We start from the raw sequence: 25,618 nt of genomic DNA on the forward strand, positions 1-25,618 counted from the left end.
TATTATTTTTGAAGTCAGTAACTTGTGACAGGCCGAAAAACTTTTTTGTGCTAGGTTTAATCTATTTTGAATTTCTAGCTCTTCATCATTATCACTGGTGAGGATGACTCCCAAATACTTGAAATTTGTTACTTTTTTAAATTTATACTTTTCAATTTCAATGTAGTTGTTATTTTGGTATCTTGGTTGGTCATCATCTTGTTTTCTTCCACATGTCATAAACTTGGTTTTCTCTTCATTTATGTATAGCCCCATTTTTCTTGTATGTTCAATAAGCATTTTTGTTACATCTTTCATTTCTTCTATATTATGTGTAATTAATACTATGTCATCTGCAAAAGCTAGCAAGTTTATGTTTGTTCCTATCTTAATCCCTACTTCTGTTTTTCTTATCTCCTGAAGAGCTGTTTCTATGGCTAAATTGAACAGCAATGGAGATACCCCGTCTCCCTGCCTCACACCCGTGTTCACCTCAAAGTCTTCCGATACGTCTCCATTTACTCTAACTTTGCACTTAGAACCTAAAACACTCAATTTTGCTAGTTCTATAAGTTTTCTTGGTATACCTAGATGCTCCATGTTTATCCACAACTTCTTCCTATTTATGGAGTCATAAGCCTTTGAAAAATCAATGAAGAGACAACAGAATGATTTGTTGAATTCATAATACTTTGCTATTGACTCTTTAAGAATGTAGATTTGATCCGTCGTTGATCTGCCTCTGCTGAATCCTGCTTGATGCTCTCCAACAATATCTGTTGTGTATTCCTCTAGTCTTCTCTGAACTATTTTGGAAAGTATTTTGTAGGTGACATTTAGGAGAGATATGCCTCTGTAGTTATTGCAGTCTTTTTTGTCTCCTTTTTTGTGAATTGGTACAACTAGGGCTTCCTTATTCCTTGGGTATTGTTTCTTCTCTCCAGACCTTGAGTATTAGTTTGTGGATTCTTTCTGCTAGACAAAAGCCACCTGCTTTTAAAATCTCTGCAGTTATACCATCCTCTCCTGGGGCTTTATTATTTTTTAAGCTCTTGATTGCTTCTTCTATTTCTTGTATGGGTGGTTCTGGAATCCAGGGGTGTACGGTCTGATAGACATCTTCCTGTTCTTCCTCTTCCTGCTGCAGATCACCATTTAGTAGCTCTTTAAAATATTCTCGCCAAACTCTCAGTCCGTCTTCCTTTTGGATTACAACTTGTCCCATTTTATTTTTGATCCCCACAGGTGAAGGTGTGTATCCTTTTTTGAAAAATCTTAATGCACGATAAAATTCTCTTGAGTTGTTTGCTGTTCGATCTTGTTCTGCTCTTTCCAGAATATTATTGATCCATTCTCGTTTTTTCTTTCTTAATAGTTTAACTGTTTCCTTGCTTTGCTCTTGGTAGCTATCTCGATCTATATCTTGTTTGTTTCTTAGCCAAATTCCCTTTGCTTGTCTTCTTTTTAAAACTGCCTCTTTGCATTCTTCATTACAGGGGGTTTTATGGGGTAAAAATAGGTTTTTCCCATTTTTGACTCAAAAAACATAAAATTGAGCAATTTCTTTTCAAACCATTTTGTAGAGCTTAAAAAAACAAATAATTTAGTATATTGAAGCGTTATTATGCGCCTAATGGTTACGGAGAAAATTCCAAAAAAATGTAAGTTTAAAATTCCCATGTTATTCTTATGGAGAATAAGTAAACTGTTGTAGTTTGCTTGTTTATGAACATATTTTGATCAAATTTGGAAAATGTTTTTATTTCTTACTAACTATTAACATTTTACAAAATAAAAAAAAAAACAGTTTTACCCTTCCTGATGCAGCAAACCTAAGTACTTGTTAAACTAATTATATTTAAATGGGGAATAAATGTAATATTTTAAGTAGGTAGACATTTCAGTGTAAATCCAATCTATCAGTCTAATGGAAATTCGCTTAGTCTGCAGGTTTGCTGTATCGGGGGTATTTGTATATGGTTTAATTGATTTACCTTATATCGTATTTTACTGATTATCATGTAGTTACAGTTCGATGTTATGAAGTGAATATGTTTAAAAGTGATTATTCGCAGGGCAGTTATCCGTTACATTACCATGTTATCATGTAATTTACAATGTGTATCAAAATTCCAATTCCTTTATAGCGTTTTCTGTTGTTTTGTTAACTTCCTTATTTCATTTCAATTTAAAATCAAATGCCGGCGAATAACTGTGAGTGGCTGGAGGGAACGCGAACCGCTTGCATCAACCTCTCAATTGAACATTCGATGGGTACATAGTGGTAGTACCACCGTTGTGATAGTCCAATCTTGGACAAATGAACGTTAAATGTTTACATTGTAGTGGCTTACATATTTTTAAGCAAGAAAAGACTGGCCGAGACAGTTAAGTTTGTACTCTTTGTTGCCATAAATGAAACGTTCGTTTACCTCATTTGTGCAATTCACCACAATAAACTTCGGGTTCTTATTGGAAACTCCCAATCTGAAAATAGGACTGTGAGACTTATATCCAGAAATTATTTGGATAAAGTTCGCCAATTCAGTTCTGCCTTTACCATGGTCAGCTCCAAAGCTCATTAAGATGAGAAAGTTCCACAGGGGATCTGCAATTTTAAGATCCGTAACACGTTTTACCACCGAGTGGGTCCTCTAATTCCTCAAGAAGGTGATGATCCTAAATACGCATAGATATATAAGTAAGTACGACAATGTCACTAGAACCCAAAGGAGAACTAAGTACAGTAAAAAAAAGTGCAATAAAAAATATGCGGGAAATACGGTCACAATGCCAACCCATTTGCAAATCTTTGAAGACTGTGGCAGACATTATGTAGGGACGAGAGCTCCGAGGAGTCAATTAAGTGAGATTCTTAAGTAGGCTACATAATAACAGACAGAAAAAGTGTCTTCTCTCGCTACAATGGTGCTACCTGTGTAGATTTCGCAGCGATTTTTAAAGCTGAAAACAAAAAACCACCCGGCCAAATAAATCGTATAGTTTATTTTCCACACTAATAATGTTAAACGCGTTTCAATTCTAGATCTGTCGTTAGATCCACTTGAGAGGGTTAGTCTTATGTTCACAACTAAACACGCCTAAAACAGAACACATCAAAGAAATAATTTAACAATGCTAGAATAAGAGCACCTTTTACTCCATACATCTTGGAATAAGAGTAGCGATGGTCGGCGTCAAGAGAGGAATTGAGCTACATTAGGTCAAAAGCTCACTTTTCCAGTGTGTGGTTGACATCTAGAGTGCGGGTGCCTACTAAGAGATAACCAAAGCAGCATGAGAGTGAATGTAAATTTAAATATTGTAGATTACTTTTATATTTTTTACATCATAATATTTTTATATTTCTATAATCAGTCATATAAATTATTTTAGAGCGACTCTTTGATTTAGGTCTTGCTCTTATTGTTTTTTGATTATTTTTTACATACAAGTTTCAGTTTTGCTCGATTTCGAGCAATGTGTTATCTAGTCTATATTATTAAAAGAATGTGTTGGATTTCTGTGTGCAGCAAATCGACCACTTAATATACAGGGTTAGTAAAAAGTCTGGAGACCCCCTGTTAATTTTTTAACGGCCTATAATCCGCTGCCATTTTTTACTGGATTGAGATAGAGACCTCTAGTTTGCGTTGTTGGTTTTATATTACCAGGACCTTCAAAACGAGGGGTCACTCGATGGGTCTTACCGTTTGAAAGTTTTGAGTTTTGATGTACACCAAGTGGCGGTTATGCCCAAAAAGTACTTCATAACATGCCATAAAGGTGTACTGAGTTTAGTTTTTCTAGTATGGGCCGTTAAAAAATTTACAGGGTGTCTCCAGACTTTTTACTAACCCTGTATTTCTATATGCATATTGGGTATCAAATTAACCCTTTGAGGACCAACGGTACTTTAAAGTACCACCAATTATAAATAGCTATTTCCAAGGCAACGGTGGTTTTACAGTCATGTAGAGGCCTGGAGGTACTTTTGAGTACCACTGTAGTTCTGCAAAACACCAAGAGTGGACGTAGTTTGAAATATTCTCACCAGAAAGCAGCACTTACTTGACTGGTGTATGCTACTGAACAACATTATACGTGTCATGATTTCATGATTTTTTAAATCCATATTCCTATTATCCCTGGGTCCTATTTTTGTGATAAAGGGTTCAACAATAGTTTTATATTAATGATTCAATCGTTATTTTCCAATAATAACCCATGAATAACGAAATTAAGCCTAATAATGGTCTGGAACTTATAAGTACCGTCAGCCTTCTACGCCCAAATCACGAAACCAGCTGATGTACTTATTAGTACCGTCAGTCATCTACATCTACGTCCTGCCATTGACTATGTCAATGGTCCAGCTGATGATGTTATGTAAACAAGTTTATTGTGTTGTGTTATTATATATTATTAATTATATTATGTTATAATATATATTATTATTATATTATGTTTTGTCAATGTACAGTAACAGTTCACATTTGTTTTGTGGTGCATTTTTGTGTTGTGTTGTTTATTGTGTTGCGTTATTATATGTTATATATAATTATATTATATTATGTTATAATATATATTATTATTATATTATGTTTTGTCAAAGTACAGTTCACATTTGTTTTGTGGTGCATTTTTGGTGATTTTATGTTTATGTGGTGCCGTCAGTATGGATAGAAAACTAAAGTTACAAGAAATTGACGAGTTGTTATTGAAATATCTACCTGAAAACTTCGAAAATTCTGATTAGAGTGGCGATGATGACAGTAATGAGGAAGTGAGGTTAGGAGAAAAGAATTATTTAGATTCATAAGAACCAGATATTTCACTCAGAAATGTTGTTCATAATGTAAATAGTAAAATAGATTTAGGATTTATTGATGTCTCTACTACTCCTCTATGTGCAATCAGCCCATGAATACTATTAGAGCCTAATCCTAATGAGCTTGTAGAAATTGTAGCAATAATCAGTGATGAAACCAAAACTATTAACAACTTTAATGAAATATTCAACACAGAAATTGTCAAGGTAGGCCTAAGTCTAGAAAGTGAGATTGCTCATGAAAAAGGCCCTATTGAACCTATTTTAGCTGAAGAAACCCCAGAATGTGGTGGAAATGTAACTGTTGAGACCAGTGTAACTAGTGAAGCTAGGCCTATTGACACTGAAAAAACTAAAAACAAATCTACAAAAAATGTTAGAACTGTAAAGAAAGTTGATGTGAGTATAAAGTCAAACCTAAAGTAAAGAAGGCAGGAAAAAAATAAAGAGCAAAAAAGAGGACTGTTCTAAAAAGAAGAAATATGTTCCTGATTACAAATGGGAGAAGAGAGATTATACAACGACAATTCCAATATATGATGTAAAAATGAATGTAAGCAAACACTTCTCAGATACTAAGTTTGTAACCTTTTACTTGGTCAAATTTTGTTTTGCAACTCAAACAATACAGAAGCCACATTCATACAGCGCTCTGCAGAGTTAGGTTGGGCTGATTATCTGGTTATTATACTTAGGCCTGATCCCAATAGTAATCGGACCTTACATAACCTAGGGAAGGCTGTACAAAATTACCTCTGTATTTTTGGAGAGAAAGATGAGAAGTCTGTGCAAAACGGAAAATTCAGTCTCGGCTATACAGCAAGTGCAATCAAATCACTGCAAATTATCCTTTGTTTGAACAACAAAAAGAACTGTTTTGCTGAGTTTCATGGAGTAAATGTAGATTAAATTCAATTATCAAGAACCCTTCAGTAATATAATTCCACTTTTTCAAAATTTGTATTTAAATGTATGTACTTGGCTCATAACTCGGTAATTAATTAAATATTATTATGCTTGTAAAATGTTTTGGTACTATTTCAGGAACCCATATACTTTGCTGCTGAGGTCTGACGGTACTTTTAAGTACCAGGTATATAATCTATGAAAATGGCGCAGAGGACCAACGGTACTTAAAAGTACCATGTTTAAAAAACATATATGTAAAAATCAAAAAAATTTGAAAAAAATATTTTTGACTCTAGACAACCCTAATTTGTAATACAACATGGGAAAAAATCATAGTTTAAATGTTTTTAGCTACCCTGTCCTCAAAGGGTTAAAGCTCTTATTCTCTAGATGTGCCTTTTGTGGGTTTTGATGATATCTTGTGAAAGCCCTTCGTCCCACAGGCTTTTAACATTTCAGAGTTTGTGCTGAATTCTGTTCTCAATCATCTGAACTGCTTCAAGTTTACATTTGTTTATATCAAAATAGATGGCCATAATACAATTTTGTTTACATCCATACGAAAATGGGGTTATCTAGTTGATGTTTCAGTGAATTCAAGTAAAATATTGTAACGCTATTTGTATAACATTTAAAGAAGAAAATGACTTACCGGTACGTTTGATTTTGTGTTGTGATAGGATTTTATGTTTTCAAAGCATGTTTTATTGATGTTTTAGAGAATTTAAGTAAAATATTGTAATGTCATTTGTTTAAAATGTAAGCAAGAGATTTTGTGTTTTCATATAGTAGCCTGTGTTTCTTTAGTCTTTGTAATTTTACTGATATTTCTCGAAGAGATCGTGCACACAATGAAATTAATAGCGCACACAATGCAAATAATAGGGATATGATGAGAAATAATAGTTTTCACTCTTATCAACTATATTATATCAAATATATTACGGATTTTGAAGTAATTATTATTAAATATTATTATTATTATTATACAGTAGTTATGGTGCCAAAATATGTAACAAACTACCAGCTGAAATATAGAAATAAATTTCTTTGAATTCAAAGAATCTTTTAGTAATGCTCTTTGATGAGGTAATTTCAAGTTACTGTGCTTGATAGAAGAATATCTGCAGGCTGTTTAAATTTAAAAGTTCAGCTATATCATCTCGTTCGTTTGTAGATTTGTCAAGCAAATTGGTGTTGTGTGAGAGTTGCAAATAAACAAAATGAATAAAGAAACCGTTTTTATTTACACAACCACACTTGTATTCAACTGAAAGCCTGCATATTAATACCTTTAAATTAATCTCAATTAATTGCTACATACCAGTGAATATTTTCTCAGCATACTACAAAATATTTGTCAGTTCATTCTACACTCAACCATTGTGTTGAGAAGAACGTGTGCAAATGTGCATTATACACAAATATATAAGTACAAGTATCCCAAGTATCAGTGTGATTTGAACATTTTACAGCCTTTTATTTCTGACAGAAAACTTAATTTTAAACTTATTTGCTTTTTAAAAATGGTAATACTTAAGCAACTTTGTGTCTATAATAACAAAACAAACCCCATTGGGTTTATGAAAAAAAAAAAATCTTAAATTAAATTTAAATCTCAGTTTTGATTTGATAGCACAGATAAATTTTCTTTCCAGCAATACTTTTACTACCATAAATACAATTTAGACTCTTCTAATATTTACCCAAGTCAAGGTACACACTTGGCTCTGTTGAATGGAAGTGGTAAACTGCTTGGTGGAACCACTCCCCACACTCATGATTGTGTTTGAAGGTTAGCCAAAAGTGGTCTCTAGTGATGTCATATTCCCTTGAGTCAGCTCAGTGACAACAACTAACACTTGGGCTGTGGATACATTGACACAAAGGTAAATTAGTAGGCATTCTTAAATATCTCATATATTACACAAATAATAAGCATGATTCTTGATTCATTCTTTGGTTCCCATCAGCTTAAAAAAAATGTAGCATTTACAAAATATAACAAAAAGTGTAATTCATTTAAACAGAAGCCAATTTTATGAGTTAGACTGTCAACTTATTTAAAAAGCCGATAAAATTTAAAAGAAAATTTCAATCTATTAAACAAAATATTGTTCTCAACTCTCAATATGAAATGTCTTTTGTCCATCTTTTAGCTAAGATTGTGCAGAACTGTCTACATTTTTAAAATAAATACTTTCTATTAAACAAATGTTTTGAAGGTCTGGGAAAACTATAAATAATCCTATACTCTAATACGAGCAAAGTTTGCTTGTATGTATGTATGTATGCTTGCACCAAGATCTCGAAAACGGCTCCGACGATTTTCTTCAAATGTTGTATATAGTTTATTTTTGGCCTAAAAACGAGTTTACTGCAGTTAGAACTGCCAACAAAAATCTAATTACGTAGAAAAATGAAACTGAAAATAACATTTTTTTAACATTAGTCTTATAAGTTGCTAGGTAACCATGTTGGCTGAATTAAATAGCAAGGAAAAAGTAAACAACAGACTTGAATTTGTAGCATGTGTTCATAATAATCCAACTACCCACAGTATACTAGCAAATTACAAATACAGTACAAAAGAAAAAAAATCACTTGTTAATATCTAGCAAAGATTATACTGAAGATTACTCGATACATTGTAGTCAAGGGTAGCAGTGCGAAGTCTGGGATCTATGTTTATGACGATTTGATTAAGGTATCTGCAATCCTAAAATGCTTTGGGAAGGGAGGGAAACAGGTCCGCGACGTAGGAAGTAGTGAAGGAAGTAGTAAAGGCAATTATAAAATGCTATGGGAATAGAGGGAAACAGGTCCGTGACTTAGGAAGTGATGTGATGAAGGATATAGTTAAAAGGCGAGCAGTCTGGAGTGTGGGGACTGTTTATGACGATAAGATTAGGGTATCTGCAATCCTAAAATGCTATGGGAAGGGAGGGAAACAGGTCCGCGACGTAAGACGTGGTGAAGGAAGTAGTCAAGGCAAGTAGTCCGGAGTGTGGGAACTGTTTATGCCGATTAGATTAAGGTATCTGCAATCCTAAAATGCTATGGGAAGGGAGGGAAACAGGTTTTCGACGTAGGAAGTGGTGAAAGAAGTAGTAAAGGCGAGTAGTATGGAGCGTGGGAACTGTTTATGACGATTAAATTTAAGGTATCTGTAATCTTTAAATGCAATGGGAAGGGAGGGAAACCGGTTTTCGACGTAGGAAGTGGTGAAGGAAGTAGTCAAGGCAAGTAGTCTGGAGTGTGGGAACTGTCTATGAGGATTATATTAAGGTATCTGCAATCTTAAAATGCTATGGGAAGGGAGGAAAACAGGTTCGCTAAGTAGGAAGTGGTGAAGGAAGTAGTCAAGGCGTGCTGTCCGGGGTGTGGGAACTGTTAATAACGATTAGATTAAGGTATCTACAATCCTAAAGTGCTATGGGAAACAGGTCCATGACGTAGGAAATGGTGTAGGACGTAGTAAAGGCGAGCCGTGTTGAGTTTGGGAGTGGATTTATGTATCTCCAATACTAAGACTGCTTTCAGAGTGAACTAATGATTTTTTCCGAGCAATGCTCAGTCCCCAGGTACTACAATTAAATAAATAATAAGGTGTCATGATAGATTGACTATGAAAATGTAATTATTCCACCGATCGACAGGATTGATGTATTTTAAAAGATATTTAATAAATATTAATGTCAACATGATCTCAACAAAAATTGTTGTGTCTCAATGTTATTCACAAAATGATGTGACTGGAATATGACTGTTTACTAAGACTCTGTTACATTGTACCAACATTGACAAGATTTATCTAAAGATGAAAGAAAGTGACGTTTAAGATCAGGGATCTCCAACCTATGACCCCGCGTAGGCCACATCCGGCCCAAACGGATTTTTTCCGAACCGACAAAAAATGAAATAATATAGTCTTCTAAAAAAATAATATTCTTTAGAGTGAAGACCGATGATTTTCTCTCGCGGTGGTGGCAAAACCTGTGGACATATTTTGCACTCTCAGCGATACCGTGATCGCCTCCCGCAGTTACGATTTCATAAGAAATCAAGAGAACCAATTTTACGGTGTTGATTGGAGGTTCAGCCATATACTACTACTGGCAATTATTCCACAATTAAGGTAGGGTACAGTTAATGGGATTTTTACCATAAAATTTAACGTATTATATCCGGATTCCAGTTTGGACAACCTGTTAAAATTTGGTTTGATTACACGTCCCTCGCTTGCCTTTTTTTCTCGATAAACGAAAAATTTGCTGCATATAACTTTCTGCAATGATTGCTGGTATGCCAAGTAAACAAAGATCAATACGGTCAACAAGAGATGCTTAGCCATTTTTAAGTTTCAAAACTAAACTTGATTATTGAGCTTTAATTTAACTAGCTGCAACAGGGTGGGAATATAGAAAAGAATAATGTGTGTTTAAATATACTGTTAAACACAGTTATAAACAATAAAAGGTTTAAATTACCTGTATCCGTCAAGTGATCCTGGTTTGTAGTTGTCAATCAACTACAAACCAGGATCACTTGACGGATACAGGTAATTTAAACCTTTTATTGTTAAAATCAGTGATCCAGAGGCTATACCATAAAAATGACAGTTATAAACCACAGATTACAGGCAAAGCTCAATTGAACTTATTGCTTATTACTTATTTTAATGAAAATCTCTTTTATATTTCCTTTCAACTATGTGGCAGAATCAAAGCGGTAGGTAGGCCCAAGGCTACACTAAAAAAAACGTGTTGTCTTTGGTAGGCCTCATCCCCAACCGCCTTCGTTATTTCAATTAACTATTATAACCTTATTGTAATGCAACCATCTATAATGAGGATCAAAGATTTAACTCAAGAAAAAGTAAACAAAACAATTATAAACGGCAAAAAATGTAACAGCTGATTTTTTTGAGAAATTTCTCATATAGAGCTTTCATTTGGCTTACGATTTCTCAACTTTGTGATCCTTATCAGCTTCATAGTTAGATGACCATGGCTATAACTCAGATGGTCTCAAGTACAAACATATCACTCCTCCACATCCGTATTTGATTCAAACTTGGATTGATAAACTCCTGGCTGAAGACACTGCCACTTTTCTATGGCTTATTCCCTTAAAGCTGGGTTTTCCTAGACGCAGAAGAGGAGCGCGGAGAGCGGAGGGCGGAGAGCAGAAAAGCGATTAACATGGGATTCTGCTCCGCTTTTAGGCAAACAGTAACATTAAATTATCTAAGACAAGGGGAGTCCGCTCTCTGCGTTCCTCTCTTTGCGCTCCACTTCCGCGCCAAGGAAAACCCGGCTTTAGATGAAAATCCCCATTGAGTATTACTACTACACTACTGTCATAGATAAAACAAACTCTCTTAGTAGATTTCTCATCCTTATGAAACAGCTGAAGACAATTTTATCGTTAGTTCTGTACGGTGTACTGTAGAGGTCGTGTTTTGTTTACAATTTGTTTCTTGTTATTTCAATAATTTAAAACCTTGTTTAGGCAAATAATACAATCTAATCATAAACAGTAACCCGTCCCGTAGTTATATAACCAAACAGTAAAGCACAAATCAAGAAATTAACCCTAAAATACTAGGAACAAAATTTTGTTGACACTAGCGCCCAGTGTCACCGTACAACTAGACGCTCAAAGACACGAAAACAAACTTAAAAATGTACAATGGGATGAAAAGTCTAATTGTGTTGGTTAGTCTATGCTACTGTCTACTGGTGGTACTAGGAGTATTTTATTTATAAATATAGCCTACCTAAAGCATAACAGTTAAAACCTTGAAATTCCTTTTTGTACAGATGGAGTCGTCACTTCCCGAATGGGTGACAAAAGAATTTTTTGAGCAGAGTCTCCGTAAAGAAGAAAACAACGACAACATTGTGGTAACAAACTTGACCACTTCATCAGCTGTTCCTCCTGGCAACAACTACGGGAGCTTCATCATCAGAGTTGAGCTGGAGTGGAGAGTGGGCCAAGATGATTCTGTGGTGAAGACTTCAAGATTCATTGTCAAAAATGAACTTACTGAAGGGCCGATGAAAGAATTGTCAACAGAATTCAATCTGTTGGAACCTTCATTCTACTATAACTTTATACCAAAAGCAAAAGCGTTCTGTGATGTTAATTTTGCCGCCAAAAGCTTCTTTTCTCCAAAATCAACTGTGACAATACTTGAAGACTTGAAAGAAAAAGGATTTGTTATGGCTGATAGAACAAAGCTGTTAGACTTTGACCACTGCCGCCTCTATATGCTTGCAGCGGCTTCATTTCACTCGGTGTCTGTTGCGGTTTTCAAAAAGCATCCTGAATTATTGCAGCCTATTAAAAAAGAAATAATGTTCTCGAATGATTCAAAGGTACGAGACCTGTTTATATCCATGATTAATGGTGGGATGAAGAGGTTTATCCAAGAAATGGAGAAATTGGTTACGATAAAGGAATTTCTAGACACAGTAAAAGACATTACACCGCATCTATGGGATATTCTAGTTGAAACACACAAACTAAGTGGTGAAGTAATTAAGACGATCAAACAAGGAGATCCATGGATAACCAACATGATGTTTAGGTACGACAAGAACGACACGGTGTGCGACATCAAGATCATTGACTTCCAGGGGACATCATATGGGTCGCCTATATCTGATTTGACGATGTTCCTTTGGTCTAGTGCAAATTTTGATGTGAAGAGAAACAGATTGGACGATTTGTACAGAATATATCTTGACAGTTTTAACGAAAATCTAAAGCAATTCGACTGTGATGAAAGACTAACATATGAGCAGATGATGGCAGAGGTGAGAAGTTTTAGTCCATTGGCTCTGTATATCTCTAGTTGTTTGCTACCTGGTCTTGTACACCCAGATCCGATGGACTTTTCTTGTTTCTTCTCTGATGATAAGGAATCTGAAGTTGACAAATTCTTTGGAAAATATTACAATGATGAATATTGTGCAAAGTTCCTTCCAAAAGTGTTGGAGTCTTTGGAAATCAACGGAATTCTCAACAACCTAGTCATTTACAGAAAGTAGAGGAGGTTATCATTTACATTTTAATATTTTTTAACATCAAATTTCAAATGAAATTTTTTTTTCAAAAACCAAAATGACTTTTTATCAAATTAAATAAAAGGCAATAAAAGTAAAAATATTTTTTACTGTAGCTGGTAGATTTATACCTCAGTGTCCGTTAAATGTGTAATATTAGATTTTTTAATACTGTATTATTACTTTAGCCTGACACAGGTAGGATTAAAAATTTATATACGGTCTGCTTCCATACTTTTTTAATACTTTTTCAAGTTGTTATTTGATCATTTTTAAATTTTACAATACTCCATCAAAATATAAATTGGTTGTCCACAGAGAGGTAGCTGTTTGGATTTAATATACTGTATACCAAATGCACCAAACAAGCAAGCAAACTTTAAAGTCTAAATGTACAAAAAACATGTAAGAAATAATCAACAGTGATTGTGCAGCTATGGAGTTTTGACGATTGCAGTATTTTGAGATGACCTTGAGATAAGATAAACACAAGTCTGACAGATAGTTATAGCATAGCCTTCCTCCTTCCATTACTCAGTCCATTATGGTACTCGAAGGTCACTAAAACTTGTCCACAATTGTACACCAACTCTGTTAAAATCCATGACTTGCACTATCTCAGTCGCTAACTCATTGAGTGTTTGAAACACTAAAAACAGATAATAGTAAACAAGAGATAACAGAAACTAACCGTTTAAACAAACTTTCCTCTTCAAACAATTCATTTCTTGTGTAATTCACACAATAACTTTACTCCATAATATTTCATCCATATATAAATCCCAAAGTACGGTAGGCTACTCATGAACTTTTGAGAAAACTAAAAGTCACACCCCTAATATTCGTCATGACGAGAACCCTTGCGCAAAACTATCCATTATTTCATAAAGGGCAATTAAGGTTGTAATGTTGTAATTCCTTTCTAAAGGGAACTTTCCACATACCTAATGTTAAAAATACCTCATCTGTACTTGTTTGTTATTCTTTCAATTTATTACCTTATTAAAATCAGGTTTGATTATTTGTTTGTATTCCTGTATTCTGTTTTGTTTATTTCAGCTTAACTTAACCAATCAATAGTTTTTGTAATATATGTGCCTTATAACTTGTTCTCAAGTAGTTGTACTCTATGGGCTGTGCTCCCTACCACTAATCATAAGAATAAAGTTCTTCTATATTCAAACATCAACATGCAAGCATCTAATTATTTCAGCCTTTGTCTATACAATGTTAATGTCTAAAGTAAAGATGGTTTCAAGTGTCAATGTCAACAATAGTTAACACATGGGTAACAGCTAGTTTTATTTAAATCTGCTTAGGTAATTAGTTGAGCGGAGCGAATCGAAGCTCTTTGGGATCGACTTCAATGCAAACTTTCTAACACTATCACTCAATAGCGGCTGAACTTATTTTAGCCAAGGTTGTTGGCTAAAATAACGTACCAAGGTTGTTTCGACAAATGTTTGGAAGGTTTAAACGCTGTATGTTTTGGGGTGTTAAAACTTAGAAAAAATACCTTATAATTAGGTATGGTGAAAGCTATTTGTGCAATTCTCTCAAAGCAAGCAAGTCTTTAAAAGATTACATCTGCTAATCATGAGCTAACGAACCTAAAGGGCTTGATGAGTTTAAAACAACTCTAACTGATACAACCATAGATGAAGTGCTTCATCTATGATACGACACTACAACAGAGCGTTCTCCGTCCCTTGGTAAATAACCAAATCAAAACTTATATAAACAGTTTCCTGTCAGTAAGAACATTCGACACAAAATAACTATTCATTGAAATCTGAAGAAAAGAAAATATAAGAGAAAATAAAAGAACTGGATCGAGTTAGGTATCGTTTTATTTGGCAGATTCTAAGCTTTCTCCCGAGGTCTGTCTCTAAGCGCTTTTTTTTCTCAAGCCGATCATAATTGTAGCAGACAGCTGACGTGCGTATTTGTAAACAGCTTGGTTAACCTCGCACCGATGACTGGTGTGTTTTATTACGTTTATCGTTGTTTTAGTGTTAAAAATCAAAAGTAGTGATATACGTGGTGCATTATAAGAAGATTTAAGTGATTTTGAAGGGCTGGTTGATGATCCTGAAGAAGTAGGTAGTGATATTGATGTAAATTATCAGCCAGATTCCTAGCTAAGGTTAGGCTATGCATTCTTAGCTAAATGCTATGTACCGAAATCTGTTTTTTGCCCATAACATTATTTATTTGCAAATCTTCCTTATATTATTATATTTTTGGAATCCTCATAAAATTCTGAACAAAGTGGCTATTTTCAAATATTTATAGGCCTATAATTTATACAATTTCATTGAGCGTGAACTTATTTTAATTTTTTTTATTTTCCAAAATATTTTTTTTTTACCTAAAAATTTTTTTGAAACGAATGTCCCTTATGTTTTATGTATAATATTGAAGCCCATGATTTTCCAAACAAAATGGTATATAGAACAGTATAATTAACATTGTTTTTAAGCTTCTGAGATCCGTTTTAATAAAACCTTGCAAATGCGCAAAAAATAGGCAAACATTGCCAAAACTAGGGACACTCGGAGGGTTAAACTAATGTTATTTAACCCTTAGAGTGCCAGGCGAGAAATAAAAGTAACGCTCAAAAAATGCCGATGATTTTTCCCGAAGGTCGCGCTAAAAATGCCGAGCGCGATCTGGCGATTTTTAGGTTAAAATTTCGTAAAAATCGAATTTTCGATATTTCGACCAACGAAAATCGATGTATTGCATCTAGTAACTTTCGACTCAATGTTAATATATGGGTTAAAAGAATCCGAGTATCCATTCGGTTGTTATGACAACTGTTCGATCATTACGAAACGTCCGGTCAGCCGGACGTTGGCACTTTTGGCTCGTTCTAAAAACGTCTGGTCGGCCGGACGTCGGCACTTTTGGCTCGTTTTAAAAACGTCCGGTTCCCCGGACGTTGGCACTCAAAGGGTTAAATAGGGAATAAATGTGATATTTTTAAGGAGATATTTTAGTGTAAATCCAATCAGGCAAATGGAAATTTGCTTAGTCTGCAGGTTTGCTGCGGCGGGGGTATTATATAGTATACAATACACTTCAGAATTGACTGGCAAATGAGTAATCCAAATGTAATATTGCTTACTGGCTTGATGATAAATCGCGATCAGCTGTATTGAAGTACCGGTAAACAAAAATCAGCAGTAAATGGTTTCTAATGCTATTCTTATGGAGAACATTTCACGTTATATCTAGCTTTGTGTTAAAATTGAGGGAATTTCACTATATTTCCTGCCATCACAGGATCGAGACCTTTAATTTGAGCCCTCTCCCGTCTTTCTACGACTTCCCAGTCGCCCACAATTTTGACGCAAAGAATCGGCTTACGTAAATAATATATAGATAAATAGACATCATATAGCCTAGGTGGGGAACCGGATATTCATGTGTAACAAATTGTACTTCAGTTTAGATAACGGAGTAAGTCTGTGAATCAATGTTGTTTTTGATAATCTTTGTTCATTGTTCTATATACCTAATTATAATGTATGGAATACAGTACACTGGACAGACACAACCTTTTCATTTAAATAAGGAAGTTATGTAGAAGGGTGGATTACTGAATTACATATTGAGGGGGGCCAAACATGACTATCCGGGATACACTATTCGGGAAAAACTCCTTGTACGCCTGTTATTATGAATACTTCATTATTTAATCAAGAATGAAGCACACAGACTCATTTAATATTTGTATGATAACATTGATAACCGGCTTGATTGGATAGTACTGTAACTGAATTTTGAAAATTATCATCTGGAATTAGTCATAGGTAAGTCGACAATGTGCCACCTAGTAGGCCTACATTTAAATTTACTTCTTTACTACTTAAAGATTGCCAACAGTCTACTATTAATGTTCTTTATAATTTATCTGGTGATTCCTAAGCTCAATTAAATTCAAATAGCAGCATTAGCTGCACGGCTCTAGTCAGAACTGCTGGGAAGTCAGCTGGTGAAATGCAGGGCTGTTTTTGGGGCGCAGGAGGTTTTAGGTTTTTTAGGGGCGCAAGTTCCCACATCCGGTGGGGGGGGCGGGGGCACAGTCATCTTTTGACCCATAACGTTGTCATAAGAAACCACGGTTCTGGCAAAATGTTTTTCAATGGACTTTAGATGTCCGTCTTCAATGGAAAAAAAATTTAGAACCAGAACCTAGAAATGTAAAGAACAACTACTGCAGTCCTGCAACTCACCTGTTGAAAACTGCTGTTTTTTAGTACGGTATGAACAAAAATACCTTTCTATAAAGTAAAGTACTGGAGTTTACAACACAAGTTTCAAACAAAAGTTTAAAGTTTCAAACAAAAGTTTAAAGTTTACAACAATCCAATTATCACTATTAATTTGTTTATACTGTTATTCAGTGAAAAAAAAATAAAAAAATGTCAACACAGTATGAGTTACTTAGAGACTTAATAATCCGCTAAAAAAATAAAGTCCTTCCAGAATTAACCGGGTAAGAACATTTCTAAAATGGCTCAAGAATAAAACACGTCTACATTACAATATACAATATATTTGCTCTTTGAGGGGAAACAAAGAGGAAAACAACATAATAACAAAGGCAGTGAATAGCGTAGATGTATATTACAATAAATAATCGACAGCACTGGAACAAAGCAAGCGTACGACGAGTATCTGACACACAAGCCGTCACCATTTCATGTTGTACTTGAGCTTGCGTAGAGACAATCCCGTGTTGAAAACCTTGTCCCACCAGTGATTACTGATGCCAAAACCTGCGGAACATGTGACTTTAATATTTATGCAAAACATATTAAATCCTTTAAAACATAACCATTCAAATAAGTCGTGGCTCAACACAAAAGAAATAACTATCAGTGGAGGAAAAGTGTGTTACAGTAAAACTCTATTTAATTCCTATTCCATTGACACAAACTTCGGTCAATTATGATTGTCATTAAACAATAGATTATAAAATTGTAATACAAATTAGCTAAGAAAGTGCTTTAGGAAACGTCACAGTTTTGTTGCACGGTTTATAGCACACTCTAGTTGTAAAAAATCAAAATAAACTATTCAAGCTTTTTTTGTACATGTTTCATTTGGTGCAAGAGCACCTAAACAGTTTCTGAATACCTCTGCATTTATTCATCACGTTTGAGTTTATTTTTTAATCAGAACTTAAATCAGAGTTTAGACAATTTCTAAGCAGTTCTAATTACCATGATTATGGTGAACGAAGTGATGTTGATTGTGATATCTTTTCATGAAGTACAGGTATGTGCCTTCTTTGGGAGACCCGTAGTGAAGGTAGTAGTGGATAAGGTCGTACATTACATAACCTGCAAAAGTCAAATCATAACTGTATAAGTGCCTGGTCAAATTCAGCTCTTAAAATATTAACAACAATAGTGAATTAAATTGTGAAATAAATTGTTGTTTTCAAAATATTCATTAATTTGTTAATGCATGAGACATTCAAAAATTTTGGAAAAGATTTTCGCTATTGAAATAGGACGATAATTACTAGGAAGATTTTTGTTACCTTTTTTATATACTGGAATAATTTTAGAAATTTTGAGAAGGTCAGAGAAATAATCAATTTTCTAACATTTACTAATACAAAAAGCCAGAGGTTCACTTATGAAATGAATTAGTGAATGATGTAACGTCTATGGGAGTTATCAGCATTAATTCTTTTCAACGCCTACATTAATTAAATAATTTTGAGTTAGGTTACCTGCGAGGGTGCCAGCACCGACGCAGGTTGCTGCCCAGGGTGGGAAGATGGCGCTGTACAGAAGGTACACAAGGTAGGCCAGTGCAGCGGCCGGCACCGGGGGAAACAGCAGCCTCCGCTCATCGAAAGGCACCTAAAACAAAACCAAAATTCAGTATAGGATATTTCATTGTATTGAATTATTGATTCAGTACCTAATTAAGATTATCAGACAGAAAGAGTTGTGTGATGGATATCTGAGGGAAGCCTCAATGACTAATGGAGGTGTAGTGATTGATGACTATCCTTGTCAATACTGCTTGTGTCACATGTAGTCTGAGTATATCAGACAGTAAGAGTTGTGTGATGATGGATATCTGAGGGAAGCCTCAATGACTAATGGAGGTGTAGTGATTGATGACTATCCTTGTCAATACTGCTTGTGTCACATGTAGTCTGAGTATATCAGACAGCAAGAGTTGTGTGATGGATATCTGAGGGAAGCCTCAATGACTAATGGAGGTGTAGTAGTGATTGATGACCATCCTGATCAATACTGCTTGTGTCACATGTAGTCTGAGTATATCAGACAGCAAGAGTTGTGTGATGGATATCTGAGGGAAGCCTCAATGACTAATGGAGGTGTAGTGATTGATGACTATCCTTGTCAATACTGCTTGTGTCACATGTAGTCTGAGTATATCAGACAGCAAGAGTTGTGTGATGGATATCTGAGGGAAGCCTCAATGACTAATGGAGGTGTAGTAGTGATTGATGACTATCCTTGTCAATACTGCTTGTGTCACATGTAGTCTGAGTATATCAGACAGCAAGAGTTGTGTGATGGATATCTGAGGGAAGCCTCAATGACTAATGGAGGTGTAGTGATTGATGACTATCCTTGTCAATACTGCTTGTGTCACATGTAGTCTGAGTATATCAGACAGCAAGAGTTGTGTGATGGATATCTGAGGGAAGCCTCAATGACTAATGGAGGTGTAGTGATTGATGACTATCCTTGTCAATACTGCTTGTGTCACATGTAGTGTGAGTATATCAGACAGCAAGAGTTGTGTGATGGATATCTGAGGGAAGCCTCAATGACTAATGGAGGTGTAGTGATTGATGACTATCCTTGTCAATACTGCTTGTGTCACATGTAGTGTGAGTATATCAGACAGCAAGAGTTGTGTGATGGATATCTGAGGGAAGCCTCAATGACTAATGGAGGTGTAGTGATTGATGACTATCCTTGTCAATACTGCTTGTGTCACATGTAGTCTGAGTATATCAGACAGCAAGAGTTGTGTGATGGATATCTGAGGGAAGCCTCAATGACTAATGGAGGTGTAGTGATTGATGACTATCCTTGTCAATACTGCTTGTGTCACATGTAGTCTGAGTATATCAGACAGCAAGAGTTGTGTGATGGATATCTGAGGGAAGCCTCAATGACTAATGGAGGTGTAGTAGTGATTGATGACCATCCTGATCAATACTCCTTCTATTCCTTTTACATTGGGAATATATATTCAATTAGAATCTCTTTTATTGAAGGAATAGGAAATTTCAAATACAACCATAGGCCTACATTTTATTTATCTCATTTAACAGTTGCATGAATTTCATCCGAAAATCTGTATCCAATTGGATAATCCTTTCAGAGTTTACTTTAGGATGGCATTGGGATATTTATAGCACTACAGGATGATATATGAGTCAGGGAATGTTTTATCCTAGCGAATTCACAACATTAGCACTAGTGTTGATATTTATTCTAACCACATGATGCTACTTTGTGACAAGTTTTCTTCAAATTCAGATTATAAACTTGATCACATTAACGTGTTATAGATGGAAAGAAATGTACAATAAAATAAATGTGTTAGTAAACTAGCAATATCATTTCAAGAGAATTTGAGTAAAACGTGACTTTTGATCCCATCACAAATCGACCACTAAGTTAATGTGACTGGTACGATATTGTGTGTTTTTTACAGGCTTACAATACACAAATACAGTATAATTTCAACATTTAGCTTACCTTATGGTGGAGACCGTGGAGACAGAAATGTATCGCTATAAGTATAGGAATGTTGTCCGGAGGTTTGAGATGAAAGAGCCAACGATGTGTCGCGTACTCTATCACTGGCCATATCAGGAAACCTGCCACCACGGCAGCGCTCAGGTACACACTCTCTCTCACTGAAACACACTTCACAGGTTATAGTCCAAATCACAATCCACATATGAAGACACTCTTTTATAGAACATTCTGTAAATAATGGGTTGTAACTTAAACTTAAAACCAATTTTGAGGTTAATAAGGGTGTGATTCTAGCCTCATGATTAGCTTGTTGGACTTTGGTGTGAGAGGGACGCTTTTGATCCCAGACAAAAAATTGGAAAGGTTTGGAACGCTTCCCCTCAAGAGAATTTTCAATTCATTCATACAAAATGCCACTGGCATTAACACTAACAAAAAACTCTGATGAAAACAATTTTTACAATAATTGAAATAATAATTATTGAAATACTGTAAAACTAAGCTAGATTAATCAATCATTATTATTCTTTTCTGTATTTTCAATCGTGTAATGTTTGTGTTTAGCTCCAAACAGCTGACAGATCAGGTCATTAGAAACACAGGGGCGGGAGAAGGTTGATAAATGTTCCTCACTGGGGGGTGTCTTCAAACTAAGTTACCCCTCTTCATGTCGCAAAATAAATGTTTGAAACTATGAGATAAGATTTTGGTTAATGATTTTAAAGAATAAATGTAACTCGATGAAGTTTAGGTGAATTGGTAGCTCATAATCCACATGGGTTTTGGAATAAGGTCAACAATGATCTTGGGTTTACACCCTGTTGCAACAATTTATACACACAGTTCATTTTTGTACTCGTTTCACCCCTTTATTTGCTAGATAGGTTCTATTCACTAGTCTTTGAGGCCAATGGCAATTGACCACTAGAATTATGACAAGGGGGGATGAAAAGAGGAGTCTAAAAGCACCCAGAAATCATGAAGTTGTATATTGAATTATGAATTTTCTGAACATTAGATTAATTTTTGTTGACACGTAACCCTAATATTTTTGGGGCAGCTGCCCCACATATACTTCCCTAATTGCTGCCACTGTTTGGGGGACATGTGGATATGCAAGTTCAAGGATAAAAGATTTTTTTACAAGTTGTTAGGCTGTGGTACACATTTTTTCACTCAGGCACGATAAATCTTGATGCAACTGGTTAAAAAAGTACAAGCACAGCATTTTGAACAAAATTTCAACATAGGTACTCAAGAAATTCCAAGTAACCTACAAAAATAAAAATATGAATGATTGACAAAACAGATCAACCCGTTAAGGCCCATTAGTGTTAAGAGGAGGGGCGGAGGAGTTTCTACCCCACCGAGACACTAGACGCCATGTTTGCAAATGTCAGCTGATTGTTTCAGCTATCTTTTGTCGACTAACAACGCCCACTAAATGTCAACTTTAATATTCCCCTTTACAGTTCAAGGGCTCTTTCTTATTCACTCAACAATTTGTTAAAAGCCCTTTTACTTGCCAACTCTCGTGTTTTCAAACAAAAATATTTTGTTAGCTTCTCACTGAAATTCTGAAACACTGAGTCACTTCCAAAAAGTAGAGTTTGAACTTATGGTGGGGACAGATTAGTGGTCTTATTGATACCATTAGTTATCTATTGTCAGTTTGTAAACTAAGAAATCAAACAATAGTCTCATTGCAGAAAATTTAAAGTAGGTAACACAAACCAAAACCCAGTCACGTAATGAATAAGTATCTCATAAAAATAATTAATTTCATTGTTGTTTAAAAGAAGGGCACATAACCTGGGGAAATTATATTTACCATATAAGACTTGTCACAAAAGTTAAATCGTTTATCAGATATCCATCCTATTACGTAAAACAAGGCACTTTTGGGTGATCATTTACCTCTAGCTGAGTTTTGATAAAACGTATATTACACATCTAGTGACACAGACAGATTATGTACTGGTACAATGACATTTCATTGGTCATCATCAAAATAGTTTCCAGATAGAACTACGTATTAATCATCAGGTTTGGTTGGTTAATCAAAGAGAAAAAAAGAAAAAATACTTATGTGATTTATTCTAAAAGAGGTCCTACAACAATTATAATTTCTACTTCTGTTAGTCTCTTCATGTTTTTATTTGTAAACCCGAAAATAAAGCCAGGTGGGCGATAACTCAGTCAAAAGCGCGAAGGACAGTGAAACGAAGTGAACAATGTTTTGGGTTAACGCTCCAGTGCCTAGTAAAATAATTGTTTAATACACCTCAGACCTCATTATTCTTGTTTTGTACTGGCTCAGCCCTTGTGCTGCTTGATATTATCAACACAGGCTTTTGAGGGAAGTAAATACAAGTACTCAGGGCCACTTTCACAAAGAGGCTTTGGTCGGTTCGGGGACGCAAGGAGGGTAAAAATTCCCCTACAAAGTAGGTTGAGAGACGCAATCATCTCTCAGGCCCAGAACGCATCACATGCAAACCGGCCTGATTACGTGTGAACTGACGAATGCAGGGATAAAAGAGAGTCAACCTCTTTTTAGCTAAAATAATACCACTGAAAGTATCTAATACAAATTCTACGGAAGCGTACCTGGAGAGTCCACATAGATGACTAGTCGTAAGTGCGACACGTAAAGCAGCAGGAAGAAGACAGGGATCCACACCAGCGGTATGACGTACCACTGCACGACGGTCAGCTGCTCCAGCCAATCAGCATCGAACAGTCTGGCGCGTCGGTCCACAGGTCGCACCACCCAGGAGTGATACCTCTCACCCAGACCTCCCACCTGCTTGACTAGGGACTGTGACCAGTCTATCTGCTCCTGTACACATAAGTAACATTGACATTAGTTGTTCTTTGGCTTGGTAAAAAAGTGTTATCAATATAAATCAGTAAATAAACAACGACATCACACTGTTGACTCAGTTATTCAACAAAAATAAATGAAAGAAAATAAATATGTTCTTTCTTAAAGCTTGTAGTTGAACCTGAATCCTAAACTCTCTTGTTAGTAGGGCATGGAGCCCTGTTCTTTTTTAATAAAATTTGGCGACAGCTGGGCTGTAGGACTTCTACTTCTCTACTACAAATTTAAACTTGGCCATCCTACAAATAAACGATATCTTCTCATGAATTTCAGGTTCGGTATACGATTACATGTGAAGTCAGTAGTTGTAATACCTATTAATAAATAAACTCCCTCAAATTAATGCAATTTTGAGATGTAAACATGATAATTACAATCATTAACTGTGTTTTAAAGTAAAATGTTAAATAATTTGTCAGCGTCTGTTACAATTTTTACAAACTCTCGTCAGATGTGTCAATCAACAATGCGAGTGCTGGACCAAGGTGTTGGGCGAGCTATAAACGACGTGGCCGGCGAGGCACATTTACCTTCTGTTGCACAGAATTGTGGGTCCCAAGGCACCAATAAACTGGGCGAAAAGGAGAAAATACATTTACACTTTTCCTATCCAAACTTTCCAACGACTTTGTGAACTGTTTACAACTGCATAGTAGGAAGGAGATTCAATACCCCCGCCGCAGAAAACCTGCAGACTACGGGAATTTCCATTAGCTTATTGGATTTTCTCTTAAATATCTCCTTTAAAATGTTATATTTAATCCCTGTTTAAATAACATTAGTTTTACTAGTACTTAGGTTTGCTGCTACAGGGAAGGTAAAGACGTTTTCTTTTATTTTAAATGTTAATAGTTTAATACACACACACATGTTTAGATATGAATTTGAAGGGATAGTGTTCTTGGGCTCTGGGGACTTCAAAATGAAGAAGAAAATCGGTCCTGGGTCCAAGTTTCACCATGAGACCTACAATAGCTTATTCCCTATATGGGAAATTTGATTAAATAAGGTGTTGATTATTAATTTTCAACTAGAGAAATTTGCATTTATGACTACGGTATCAAAAAAAAAAAAAAGACCAAGTAATAAAAATGTGTGCATGGCCGCACAGTGGATTCTAGAATTCAGAGAAATTTTTTCTCGTTTGTTTTCTCAACAGGTTTATATGCTGCTTAAGATAGGTTTAAATATAGATAAAATGAATGTCTAATCCTTTAATCTATGGTTTAACCACCAGGTCTTGGGTTAGTCACACACTAAAACCCTAAAACCCATTGGTGATTCTAACCCAGACCTTTAAGTGTGAGTGTCATGCTCAATCCGCTAGACCAGCTAAACCCCACAACTGGGTGGTGTATAAATATTTTTGAAATTAGAAATTTACCAGCAAGACTTGTATAGAAACATGTTCTTTCATACAAGATACCAAGCCAGTTTAGATATATTTTGGATCGAATGTTACACTTTTGTTTTAATACTGCGGGACACAATAAGAAGCACGTTTTTTATCTTAACAACATCATTTGGGTGATTTTGTAATAAGACTTGTAATAAGATTTTGTAATAAGGTGATTTTTACATAAATCTAACCCTAGTTAGTTTTAATAAATTTGACAAATCAAACAAAAATTCTAGTTACACTGAGCATAAAATTTGAACTCTTAACAGTATTTTTTTAATACAGCAGTAATGTTTAACGTCTTCTAAATCTACATAAGATTACTGATACAGTAGTAATAAGACGAAAGATTAATTATAGGAGTTTGTACATTTAGTTAAAGCCAAGTGCTCTCACTTGAAATTTAATTAACACTACGGCGAAACACAAGTTTAATGTTGTTCACTAAAGTAGATAGAGTTGACAAACTACTGTATTTCTGCTGGTCGTTAAAACTCAGACGTTTAATTCAAGTGGGGGTCTAACTTTTAACTTGAAATCAAGATAATCTAGGTAAACTCAAGTAACAGTGTATGAAATATTTATAAACCTTGTTCATATCAAGCTAAACAATGTTATAAGGTTATCTCTTTAATAACTTAAAATGAACATTTCCGATAAAATAAAATGATTACTTTATCCAACCACAGTTGTTGGTACGACTAGTTGACGACAAAGTTCTAAGGAACAAAACTAGTTGTCATACTAACAACTATGGTTGGA

The 25,618-nt window shown here is 35.1% G+C and overlaps 2 protein-coding genes across 5 annotated transcripts in view; one reads left to right on the forward strand and one right to left on the reverse strand.

Moving 5' to 3' along the window:
• Window positions 1-7,549: 7,549 nt before the first annotated feature.
• On the forward strand, window positions 7,550-13,981 carry LOC128995432 (uncharacterized). Its single transcript, XM_054420449.1, has 2 exons — window positions 7,550-7,608; window positions 11,545-13,981. Exon 2 carries the CDS (start codon window positions 11,545-11,547, stop codon window positions 12,775-12,777), a length of 1,233 nt encoding a protein of 410 aa, XP_054276424.1. The 5' UTR covers window positions 7,550-7,608; the 3' UTR covers window positions 12,778-13,981.
• Window positions 13,982-17,336: 3,355 nt separating this feature from the next.
• LOC128993781 (fatty acid 2-hydroxylase-like) overlaps window positions 17,337-25,618 on the reverse strand; it is an 84,529-nt gene continuing 76,247 nt past the window's right edge. For all 4 annotated transcript variants that reach the window (XM_054417770.1, XM_054417773.1, XM_054417771.1 and 1 more), the window contains 5 exons: window positions 23,181-23,412; window positions 20,568-20,728; window positions 18,545-18,677; window positions 18,027-18,146; window positions 17,337-17,579 (listed from right to left, as the gene is read on the reverse strand). In XM_054417770.1, coding sequence (XP_054273745.1) covers window positions 17,494-17,579; window positions 18,027-18,146; window positions 18,545-18,677; window positions 20,568-20,728; window positions 23,181-23,412 — 732 coding nt within the window. In that variant the 3' untranslated portion in view covers window positions 17,337-17,493. The remainder of the gene's footprint in view (window positions 17,580-18,026; window positions 18,147-18,544; window positions 18,678-20,567; window positions 20,729-23,180; window positions 23,413-25,618) is intronic.

Source organism: Macrosteles quadrilineatus, unplaced genomic scaffold (assembly GCF_028750875.1).
Source record: "Macrosteles quadrilineatus isolate MER2022 unplaced genomic scaffold, UCM_ALF_1.0 Scaffold_5__1_contigs__length_97177068, whole genome shotgun sequence".
NCBI classification, from domain to species: domain Eukaryota; kingdom Metazoa; phylum Arthropoda; class Insecta; order Hemiptera; family Cicadellidae; genus Macrosteles; species Macrosteles quadrilineatus.

Bases quoted from the DNA above. Each gene is read 5' to 3' on its own strand.
- LOC128995432 (XM_054420449.1), top strand. From the start codon at position 11,545: ATGGAGTCGTCACTTCCCGAATGGGTGACAAAAGAATTTTTTGAGCAG.